We start from the raw sequence: 11600 nt of genomic DNA, 5'->3' as shown, positions 1-11600 counted from the left end.
TAATGAAACTCTTCTGGGTATACAATTAACACAGTAAGGAAACATGAAATACAAAAGCAGGCCATAGACCCAATGAACATTAATCTAGAACTAAAAATCATAAGATATAAACCTACTGGTGAAAACGTGTTGTTAATATTGAAGTTCAATCAATCTTGATGTTGAAGATACACAGCAATTCTTGCATTATCTAGTTTCACCTTTCTACTGAAGTCCTAGGCTACACAATTATTCCTGCAAAACTTGTGCCAAATTTGCTCTTTACTTTAAATTACAGGAGGGAGAATGCATGCGGTAAATATCCAAAAAATAATTATGCTAATCATACAACAGCACAACCGACGTGGGTGTTCCTTTCTTCAAGTCCCTTCCAGTGGTTGCTAAAAATGGCGAATCTCCTGGCAAAGTTAAGCCCCGTAGCAGACGAGACAAAGATCCGGGCTCCATGCCTATCATCTTCAAAAGAGACAACATTAACCAAAAGAGTTGTTGACTGATTCAAAAAGGGCCAAAAAAGCTGTAATGTTGCAGCTGCGCAGAAACTCTGAGAGGAACGGTGCCCTTAGATCCAGTAGGGACCAGAAATTCAACTGGAAGATAACAAAGTTCACATATGGCTTATTCTTCAAAAGCACGTGAACATATTTTTTCTAGAAGCAATGGCCAGTCTTCGCCAAGTTGCCGGGAGTTCAGTTCCATGGCAACCCTAAAATCTTGCAATGATATCAAGTTATTGGGAGCATGTTCTTGCATGACTTCTGAAGGTCTACCACTACTTATCTGAGAATGAAGACCGGGTCTGAGGCCATTGACGAGCTTCACATGGGTCTGCTGCTTTTTGGTGTTGTTTCTTATAGGCTCGTGCCCTGACCTTGCCCCAACAAGTCGAACACAAGATCGAATTAAACCTCTTAAGTAAGAATCTAATCCATTGTTCAACAAGTTGGCACAACCGATGGCCACTCCTTCAAGGCCTTGTTCTGCAGCAATCTGCTCCATGCGTTCCCTAAGTGATACACTATCCAACAAAGCACCATAACTAGAAGAAGTAACACATTTACTATTTGTTGCCAAAGGCAATGCTTTACGTGCTCCACCAACACTAACAGGGCAAAATGGAACCCCAAGCGGAGCTTGAAGCTGACTCCTTGCATGCATCTCCCCGTCATCTCTAACATGGACTTTGTTATATACGGAAGCTGGACCTTCCTGTGATCCCTTTATTACAGAAAATCTAGCAGTTTCTTGACCAGATGCCTCCCTTTCATCATCAGTCTGCTGCAAGAGTCCTTGATAATGCTGCACAGCCCTCCGTGAATCAGGGGGATTGATATCCCCATTTTCCATAACATCAAAACTTGATTCTGTCGCTGTCGGTTGTTGAAAAGAGAAATTGGTCTTCCCATTTTGACCAAGCGCACTACGACGATCCCCAGTCCTACGATCACGATAGCCTGTTCTGACCTTTCGAGGAGATAATGGGAGAATATCCCCATTAGACAAACCTGGTTGGCTTGAAGCCTGGCTTGAAGAAACATGTGATCCATTTTGCTCATAAGCATCACTTAGGGGCTCATTACTGCCAACTGCTGCACCAGGCTTCGAAACATCAGTCTCGTGAGTTGGCGGTGGAACTTTTGCGCTGCAAGCATTTCTCAAAATGGAACGAATGAACTGATTATGCAGTGTAATATTCTCTCTACCCAATATCCTAAGACAGAGCTTATTGAACTCAACCTTGCTTATTTTCAAACTCAATAACCTATTTAAGTAATAAAAGTACTGTTTAGACCTCTCAGGTCCAAGTTTCCTCACTATCTGAGATTTCAGTTCAGCAAGATTGATTCGCGAATGCTGATGTGGCGGTTGCATCTCTGTCAACACACAAAGTCTACACACAACAAGCAAAGATTACAAAGTTCCCACTATTTTCAAGTAACACAAGAAGTCAGTAATCCAAATCCCCCACTAAATTAGGGTTTTCCCCAATTCCAAAAACCCATAGTGGAAACAAGATTGTGCTCTTCCAACAGCAATTCAAGCAATGCTGAATCAAAACCCATATCCAAAATTCCAACTTACAACAGTATAACTATTGAAGGGGTTAACACCCCAGCTAGAGATCCATAATTGTCAACTAACTCTCCCTCCAAAACTCGAAAATTTTCAAATTCTTTCTCAGTCCAACGTTTACACCAATCAAACTCGCAGCTCAAGAAAACCCTCAATCCCCAATTCAATAAGTTCAAATTGCCTTGCAAAATTACAGGGCAAAACCTAAAACAGACATAAAATGACACCCGTTGCCAAAAAATTAAAGCTTGAAGCTACCCACTTCAAGTTAAAATATATCCCCACACGAAATTGGGATTAAAGAAGAGATTTTTTAAGCTCGAAAGAAGAGTAAAATTAGAAAATATACAAAACCCAACAACACCAAACTTAATTCAAAATTCAGATTCAGAAAGTAGAGAGAAAACCCAAATGCTTTTTCAACTCTTACTTGTTCATATACGAACCCATAAAGCTTCTTCTTCCATTCAAATTGCTTCGCATTTCAATTCTTCTCCGCAGCTATCTTTCTCTCCCCCAAAAATCACTGTTCTTAATCAGAAAAAAGACGAAGACCCACCTTCTATTCTACACACACTCTCTGATCTCTCTCCCTTCCCCCTCTCTCTCTCTCTCTCTCTGTAAATCGAGACTCTTTTTTCGTTTTTGTGTCTGATCAGAAATAGCAAATTCTTTTTCTGTAAATTTTCTGTTCCTATTTTTCCCTTCTTCCTCCATACCAAACACGCCCTTAATGTCTCACGTCCTCACGCTCTCTCTTCCTCGTGAACTCGCACGCGACCGGTAATTAAGGGTTCAAGAAGCGTTTGAGCTTCACACATAGGCGTGCGCGTGGGTATTCTTGTTTTTAATGATATGTTTGATGAATTTTGCTTAAATTATGCTATGGGGAAAATAAAAAAGAGAACTTTTTTTTTTATTTTTTGCAAGAGTTAAGTTGTGAAGAATGTTTTTTTTGGGGGGAAATGAATAATACAAAGTTGTTTTCATTATTGTATGTAATGTTAGTGATGATCATGATACACCTTGTTTTTCCTAGGTTTTTTTTGAAGATGATGATGTAAAGTTGATAAGAATGACAAAATGTTTGTATAAAAGGGGAAAATGGAACAGAATTTGATGAAATAACAAAGAGCAGATAGTTTGACAAATAAGGAAAAGTCAATTTGACATTCTAAGTTGGAAGAGAAACATGATTCTAGGTTGTTTGTTGTATATGTCAACTTCCCCTCCTTGAGCACCTAGTACCAAAATGTATTTATGGATTCTTCTAAATTATATATCTCTCCCCTTTTCTTTGTCTCTTTTGTCTATTAGGTGTACAAATCAATTTCGTTTGTACGATCTCGCTCACCCAATAACAATTTATAACTTTTATTTAAAGGAGTTCAAAAAATCAAAATATAAATGAACGTTAAGCAGTATACTGGATTATCTCTAAAAAGAAATTTTAAAAAAATTTAAAAGATATAATAAGCTGATACCTAGCATATAATAAGAAATTTTAGTAGTCCAGTTAGTAGTTAACTATCTGAACTTTCACTTTACTGACTTCACACATTCTGTCAAAACATCTAATGTTTCTTATGATTGAAGTTTATGCACGTATAAATGATATTAACTATTATATTACACTTAATAAAAGATAAAAAAAAAGTTTAAAATTCAAATTATTTATAATTATAAAAAATATATTTTTGAAATTATTTAAAAAGAAATATGTATATGACGCAAATATGAAATAGTCTGACTAGAATATAAATAAAAAGTGGGAATAGGTGGTTAGACTCTTCCAATCACTATAAAAGGAGTTAGAAGAAGGCATTACATACTCTTATCTCATTTAACTACTTACTCTTCTATTAGCCCAACATTTACTTCTGCATCATCATGATTTTGGAATCTTAACTACATTAGGTCTATAGACAAAAATGGCAGAATCAATTTTATGTGATTCTGACATATAAACTATATATAATATAACTAATGGCCAAGTTGTTAATACTTTTTAAAAGTGACAACAAATTGCAGAAGAAGTCTTTTCCTCCCTCAGATAAGTCATATCCCCAGGCTTTACAAAAGACATTGTATTACTACCTTAAAAAAACATTCTTTATTTTGAGATTTTGAAGGAGTTTGTGCGCTCCCTGACAAAAACATCACAATTATTTATGAAAGTTACTGGTGACAAGAATTTGTTCTAGTTCTTGTTGGGAAGTGGGGAAGGTTGATTCTTTTCTCCAATATAATTCTTCATTACAACATAGCCCCTTTTGTTTTTGTCCCTCTACTCTGTCTGCTGCTGGTGAAGGAGTTGGCTAGACATTTCGTACTATGGAAATTTTACCAGGTTAGTACAAAAACATGTTTCTTGAAATTACAAAAGCAATTCTTTAAATTTGTTTGATGTCGTTGTGATTATAGGAGAAAGAAAGCATTTTTCTTGAAATTCCATAAGCAATTCTTGAAATTTGTTTGGGGTTGGTTTGATTATAGGAGAAAGAAAGTTCTTTTCTTGAAATCACAAAAGGGATTCTTGAAATTTGTTTGGGGTTAGTTTGATTATAGGAGAAAGAAAGTTTTTTTTCTTGAAATCACAAAAGGGATTCTTGAAATTTGTTTGGGGTTAGTTTGATTATAAGAGAAAGAAAGTTTTTTTTCTTGAAATCACAAAAGGGATTCTTGAAATTTGTTTGGGGTTAGTTTGATTATAAGAGAAAGAAAGTTTTTTTTCTTGAAATCACAAAAGGGATTCTTGAAATTTGTTTGGGGTTAGTTTGATTATAAGAGAAAGAAAGTTTTTTTTCTTGAAATCACAAAAGGGATTCTTGAAATTTGTTTGGGGTTAGTTTGATTATAAGAGAAAGAAAGTTTTTTTTCTTGAAATCACAAAAGGGATTCTTGAAATTTGTTTGGGGTTAGTTTGATTATAGGAGAAAGAAAGTTTTTTTCTTGAAATTGTTTGTGATTGGTTTAAATTATAGGAGCAAGAGAGCATCTTTTGGGATCGAACTGGAATCGAAATGGATTTGAAGAGAATCCAGAAATCAAGATTCAGGTTAGGGGTCTTACAAAGGTGTCTGAAAAGGGTGTTTCTATATTGAACAATGTGAACGTTGACATACCTAAAGGTATAATCATGGGTGTTATAGGCCCAAGTGGTAGTGGGAAATCAACTTTCTTGAGATCACTAAATCGATTGTGGGAACCATCTTCCAACTCTGTGTTTTTGGATGGTCATGATATATGTGATCTGGATGTGCTTGCTCTCCGCCGGAAGATTGGGATGCTGTTTCAGCTTCCTGTTCTCTTTGAAGGTATGCAACTATTGTAGACAGATTCATGCTTTTGTTTTTGTATTTTGTTTTATCAGATGTGTGATGTTAGATCTTTCTATACTCGAGTAGAGGGTTTATTGCAAACAATCTCTATATCCATCAGCAAGGGGAGGTATGCATACACTTTGTGTGATTACACTTGGTATATTGTTGTTGTTTGTTGCCTTGTGATGCTTAATCTAATGGACTGGCATGTTTTTGGCTTCCACTTTAATTAGTAAGTTCTTTGTGCCACAAGGCTTTTGTTTTGTGGTAAAAGCACAACTCTCAATGTAGGGGTTAGTTGGGGCGGAATTAGAGTTCTATCTACTGTTTGGCAGAATCTTGTATTTGTGTTAAGAAATCTACTTAATATGTTTCAATAGTTTATTCGACTTAGTATGCTGTCTTTTTTAGAATCTAGAACCCATAAAATTCAAATTTTGGGATCTGGGATCCGCCTTTTGGGGGTTAGGCACATGTCATAGGTTCAAACTTCTGCAATGAACAAACTCAGTATTTCAGTGAAGGGTAGGGAGCAGGCCATTAGCCACCGAGTGTCGTGGATTTCTCTGTCATTAAAAAGAAGTCTTTTTTCAACATACATTTCATTTTTTCAAGTTGTAGTGACTGATGCTTGAATGAGTTATTTTTGTGGAAAATTGTTCAGGTACTGTTGCAGATAATGTACGATATGGGCCACAGTTAAAAGGAAAAAAACTAAGTGATAATGAGGTATACAAGTTGCTGACTCTAGCTGACCTGGACTCATCTTTCTTCAACAAGTCTGGTGGGGAACTCTCTGTTGGTCAAGCACAGAGAGTTGCACTTGCTAGGACCTTGGCAAATGAACCAGAGGTAATTCTAAATATACCAAAGATTTAACTAGTTTTGGCAAAAGAAACTTCACCCGATTGACGCTACTTCTGACCTTATGTTCCAATCTTCTGTAAGGTTCTGCTGCTGGATGAGCCAACAAGTGCACTGGATCCAATATCAACTCAGAATATTGAGGATGTTCTTGTAAAACTGAAGAGGGAGCAGAATATGACCATTGTGATGGTTTCACATAGCATCAAACAAATAAAAAGAATAGCTGACATAGTATGCCTGCTTGTCAATGGAGAGATTGTAGAAATTTTAAAGCCTGATCAACTCTTTGAATCTAAACATCCCATGGCACAGAGATTTCTTGAACTCAGCTCCTAAAAACTTCTCGCCGACCCCTCTTTTCTGTATGTGTTGTGTTTTTTATGCTTGGATGGATGGTGAAGTCCAGGAAACCAATTCCAAATGTGTAATAGTATTTGACTTATCATATATATAACTTTATATCACCACTGTGATGGTTGTGCAGATTGAGTAGCATTTGGCCAGGCAGTTGAAACTTTCCTTTTTAAAGAAGTGTCTTAAGATATTTGTACAATGTATGCTACATATCTTGGTTGCTGATCTATCCCGAACAATAAGACTTCATGATATCTTCTTGGCAAAGTTCGATATACTAAAGGGGCTTCTCGAATCCCCTGCAGAATGAACACTTCTCCAATTCTCAATATCATCTTGGTTAATATGTTTCGTTATCCTTTTCTTTAACTCAAATCTTGCTATGGATTGATTATGTAAAATGTCCATATCATATCTTTAGATTTACTAAGATGAATTTGTCGTTTTGATACATGGTTGTATTATCATCCAAAACCAGAAGAAGCACCATGTTTAAAGTAAATATGCAACATATACAGCTATATAGTTCAAGCAAGTAGTGCCTGTCTTGGCTGTGCATCAATTCCCAACAGCAAGATTATTTGTCTGATATCTTCGTTTAGTAAAAGCTCGATACATTACAGAAAAACATATCTATATTCACAGAGAAATACAAGAACTCCCCAGAAAACTAAATATGTACCACTTACATTAACAGTACATTTTTGGGGGAAGTACAATGATATATGGCTTATTTCCTTTATTAGGCTTACACTTTTGTTTGATTACAAATAGATTCTACATGTAATGCAGTATTGACTTGTTAAACAATCTTTGGAAGGCTTCTACGGACTTCGCTACCACTCCAAACCTTTTAGGTCATGAAGGTGTTTTCTCGATGAATATGAGACAAATGGTATCACTATGATGAATTATACAAAGGTTTCAAACCATGTTTTAATGCAGCCTCCCACACAACGTCAATCTGATCAACATCGATAGCTCCAACCTCATGGTGTGTCCAACCTTCAAGAAGATGAACTAGCCCACCCGCGTGACAAGCATGAACTATGCCTCTTCCCATTGTATACTGGTGCAACACAGAAGCACAGTGAGAATTTATACAAAACATGAAACAGTACTGTCATAAAACTGATGCCACTAACAAAAGGAAAGAGACTGTGGAATTTGGTTTCACCAACACAACACCATCAGCCGAAGTTTGGATTTCACACCCTGAAATGTTAATTTTATCTTGTTGTCTTACTGTTTCTATTGTTTTCTTAGCATAAAAGGGCAGCATAGTGCAGAAAGTTAAAGGCCGGACTGCATGCAGTTTATCTTACATTTCTGTGAGAGGCTGTTTGGACAGCTTGAACCGTGATCAAGAATATGCAACAAATATGATTTGAGTCATACCTCACAAGTTCCTAAACCAGTGACATCTTTTGGAAGTCTCATTGCTGCTAACTTGCCATAGGTACAGTCTCTGCGAAAGGGAATGATAGGAGGAACGACAAACTGATAAAAGTGAGTTCCTGATGGAGCCCAGCTCTGCTCTCTAGGGGTCGACCATTTGCCAATAATCCAAGTCTTTCATTTGAAAACACCACAAAATTAACTTTGCTGAACTGAAAGACCTCAGTTATCCACTTGTATTGATTTCATAAATTTCACTTTATGGAATATATACTTGAAACATTACCTTACACTGTTTAGCTTCTTTGCAATTAGTCACTTGAACCAGATACTTCTGGCACTCAACAGTAGCTTCTCTTTGAATTTTCATGAATCTCTCAGTGGACTTAGTGAGCATCTGCATTAGAAAAGTACCCTTGTTATAATGTAGGATTATAAAGCTAATTATAGAAGATACAACTAAAAGGAAGAAGGGTCGTATTCCTCTTCAGAACAACTAATAGAAGATACAAACACACACTCTTATATGCCATGCATTTACAGATTTACTTCAGAAAGAGTAATCTTACCAGAACTCTGACTCTTCGACGAGCAAGGTAGAGTGCAATGGCCCTTCCAAGCTTAGAAGTAGCACCTGTTAAGAAGACCTCATTTACATCTCGAGGAATCTCATTCAAGATCACTGCAGCTGTCAAGCTGTTTCCATGGACTACTCGGACTCTGAGATTCGGATGCTTGTTGACAAAGAGTGTTCCACCACCATTTAAACTTTCATTCTGCAGTAAGTTATTTTTTATAAACAACATGAACAATAACTTTATATCTAAACCATTACTCCCCTCGAGTCTGAAAAAGACATGGGAAGATCCAAGCAATACATGATCTACTAACAAGTGTAGTTACTAGCTGTTCCAGTTCTGTGTTGACTATATCCCAATCCTTAACTTTGAAGGTTTTTCCTGTCTAAAACCACTATCGGAAAGGCTTATATACTAGCAAGAGACACATAATACAATGTTTTCATGTAGATGTTCGTTGTACTAAAGTAGTCAGCAAAGACTTTGAGGACTCTGAAATCATTAAACATTGCAGAAACAAGAAAATTAGAAACAGGAAAAGAAAATGAGACTGACCTTATTTAATGCAGCAAGGCTGATAACCTTGACACCAATTCTATCAGCCCTAAGAATAGCTTCTTCAATGAGCTTATTTATGCCTTCTGCAGCAAAGGGCAAGAAATACTGCAACACAATATATGTATTAGACGCCAGAAACAGAATGGAAATGAACCAAACAGCGAGATGTATTGGGAACATTGAGAGAGCAAGTAAATTATTTTCAATCCTTAAATCATGAACAAATTATTTCAAGACTGCAGGACCTTGATGCTCTTCTATAGAATTTCAAAAATCAGAAAAAACACCAGAAATTAAACAGTAGCTAGGAGAAACCCCCCATATTACCTGAAAACCAGCCCTGGGCACAATCCAAGTTTGGTTGAGTCTTCCTCTTATGTTGTAAAAACTGAACAAGAAAGTCTTAGTCTTCAGCCACATAGTAAGCACCACCACAAAGGCAAAAGGCCACATCGGTAACAAGAAGAGCCTTGTGGAGAAAGGCACTGAGCTGAATGACCGGAACAAAAACGGGGCATGCATTGATGACATAATATCAACAATATGTGCAAGAAACACAAAATCTGGTGCTCTTTCATCTGTACCTTCATGAATGGGTTCCACTTTCAGAAAATATAGATATAATGGAAAACTAAAGCCAGAGAATGCAAAAAAAAAAAAAAAGACTTGAAAAAAGGATTATTATTTTGAAGGAAGATAATAATAGACCCTCTCCCCTAAGGAGGTAGGAAAAATAAACAACTCAAACTCACTTGTCCTTGAACTTATTTCTTCGTGAAGGCTCCACGACGCGGTATTTAAAGTATTTCCCAACATATCATATAGAGGCATGAAGAGACAGAAATTTGTCTTCATTTCCTGATGGTGTAGACTGTGGTATCTGCAAGAACAGGATTGTGAAGAAAAGTTCATTTGAAAAGAAACAGAAGAAGATGTGATTTGTTAATCTAGAATGTGAAGATAACAGATATCAGATGCTGCATCAAACAAAGAGAGTTAAATAGAACTCACGTCGGGCAGTAAATAACATATCTAAGTAGTGGAACGCGCTGGTAGAGACTATGAGGAATGATTTCAACATTGCTGTGTCCCATACATCTTAAGAAATCAAATGCCAGAATATAGCTGTACATAACGCTTATTGATCCGTAACCAATAAATGCAGTGCCTAAGGTTGGAATTCCTATAACTACACACAGCAAAAGATGTTCCAGAAATGTTCCATGCCCAGCTGCACAACAACAACAACAAAAAAAAGGTTAGCCAAACTCTCCAGCAAGCTACCAGTATCAGATAAGACTGCTAAAAGATGTCCCTCCGTCCCATTTTATGTGACAGTACGGACCTTTTAGTATGACACATAAATTGGGACAGAGGAAGTAGTTACTTTACCAGTAAAGGGGTGTGTGATTTTGGACTCGTGGTGATGCCAGTGATATAACGGAAAGAGATAAGACGAGTGCAATAATTTGTGCATCCAATAGAACAGTGGCTCTGAGATACCAATATGAAGTATGAGACAAGAAATAAGCCCTCTTACATCCCAATCAGGAAGATTAGCCAGTGAAGGGAAGTTCAAGTAGACGAACGATCCCACAATCGCTTGAAGGACAAGGAAGTTATCCCTGTTGAAATCCAATCACAAACAAAACACACACAACATTAGTCCCCTTTTGAAATACACATAAAGTGTGAAATAACAAGAACTCATACATACCAATCCCATTCATTATCAATCTGATCATAATCTATCCCTTCATAAGACACCCTTCGCGTGCGATTTAAGTACAACATATTACTAAAAGTGCTCCATAGCTGATGAACAAGGCCTCTAAGAGCACACAATACAAGAATATGCAAGCACCAAATATCCTCCATGCTCTCTTTCCAATACATAGAATGTATAAATTTTGCAAGAAATGGTCCATATAACAAATACTGCACAACACATATGAAAATCATAAATCCAATACAAATCAAGATTGATAAAAAAATTTATATACAAGTAGCTAATATAAAGTCCATGCCTTGTAATTTCCCAAGTTGTTCCATGGCCAGGCAAATAAAGCTGCATCTGTTTTTCTCAACAAAGTATCATTTCCATTTTCAACTACTTCAACTCCCTCATTCTGTTTCTCCATGTTATAATTTATTGCTTTAAAAGAATATAAGACTAATTTGGGAATGAAGACAAAAAAAAAAGCTCCTCTTATTTGATCCTGCAGCCTTTTGTTATCTACTTGTATTTCCTTTTGTTCTTATTTTTAAGATTCCAACTTCAGAGAATACATGTATAATATTATTCCATCTACTTTGATATTTATATATATTTTAGATATAGAACCCCTAAACTCTATTGCCAAATACCCCTAAGGTCAAATCGGCTTATAAATATATTTTGGTGGAAAGTAAAGAGCGTTTACCATCCAAACAATTTCCTCTCGCCTAC

At 36.5% G+C, this 11600-nt stretch overlaps 3 protein-coding genes across 5 annotated transcripts; 1 reads left to right on the top strand and 2 right to left on the bottom strand.

The window, feature by feature from the left end:
- On the bottom strand, nt 1-2813 carry LOC107015441. The gene has a single exon (XM_027915710.1). It carries the CDS (start codon nt 1870-1872, stop codon nt 619-621), a length of 1254 nt encoding a protein of 417 aa, XP_027771511.1. The 5' UTR covers nt 1873-2813; the 3' UTR covers nt 1-618.
- Nucleotides 2814-3974: 1161 nt separating this feature from the next.
- On the top strand, nt 3975-6871 carry LOC107012118 (ABC transporter I family member 17-like). Its single transcript, XM_015211856.2, has 4 exons — nt 3975-4423; nt 5058-5390; nt 6061-6248; nt 6345-6871. Exons 1-4 carry the CDS (start codon nt 4408-4410, stop codon nt 6597-6599), a joined length of 792 nt encoding a protein of 263 aa, XP_015067342.1. The 5' UTR covers nt 3975-4407; the 3' UTR covers nt 6600-6871.
- A 308-nt stretch (nt 6872-7179) lies between these two features.
- LOC107012912 (very-long-chain aldehyde decarbonylase CER3-like) lies at nt 7180-11600 on the bottom strand. Of its 3 annotated transcripts, none has more exons than XM_015212888.2 (11): nt 11179-11596; nt 10869-11089; nt 10544-10776; nt 10163-10382; nt 9904-10031; nt 9479-9735; nt 9149-9256; nt 8585-8791; nt 8302-8412; nt 8016-8189; nt 7180-7686 (listed from the first exon to the last, which is right to left on the bottom strand). In XM_015212888.2, the coding sequence occupies exons 1-11, from the start codon at nt 11290-11292 to the stop codon at nt 7519-7521; spliced, it is 1941 nt and encodes a 646-aa protein (XP_015068374.1). In that variant the 5' UTR covers nt 11293-11596; the 3' UTR covers nt 7180-7518. The 3 variants fall into 3 exon arrangements, with proteins under 3 accessions (XP_015068374.1, XP_015068375.1, XP_027771513.1); XM_015212889.2 differs by having other exon boundaries at nt 9479-9729; nt 11179-11595; XM_027915712.1 differs by lacking the exon at nt 7180-7686 and having other exon boundaries at nt 8095-8222; nt 11179-11600.

The sequence above is a fragment of the Solanum pennellii genome, chromosome 3 (genome assembly GCF_001406875.1).
Source record: "Solanum pennellii chromosome 3, SPENNV200".
In the NCBI taxonomy this organism is placed as follows: domain Eukaryota; kingdom Viridiplantae; phylum Streptophyta; class Magnoliopsida; order Solanales; family Solanaceae; genus Solanum; species Solanum pennellii.
Note: the sequence above shows the minus strand (reverse complement) of the source record. Positions and strands in the feature narration are given on the sequence as shown.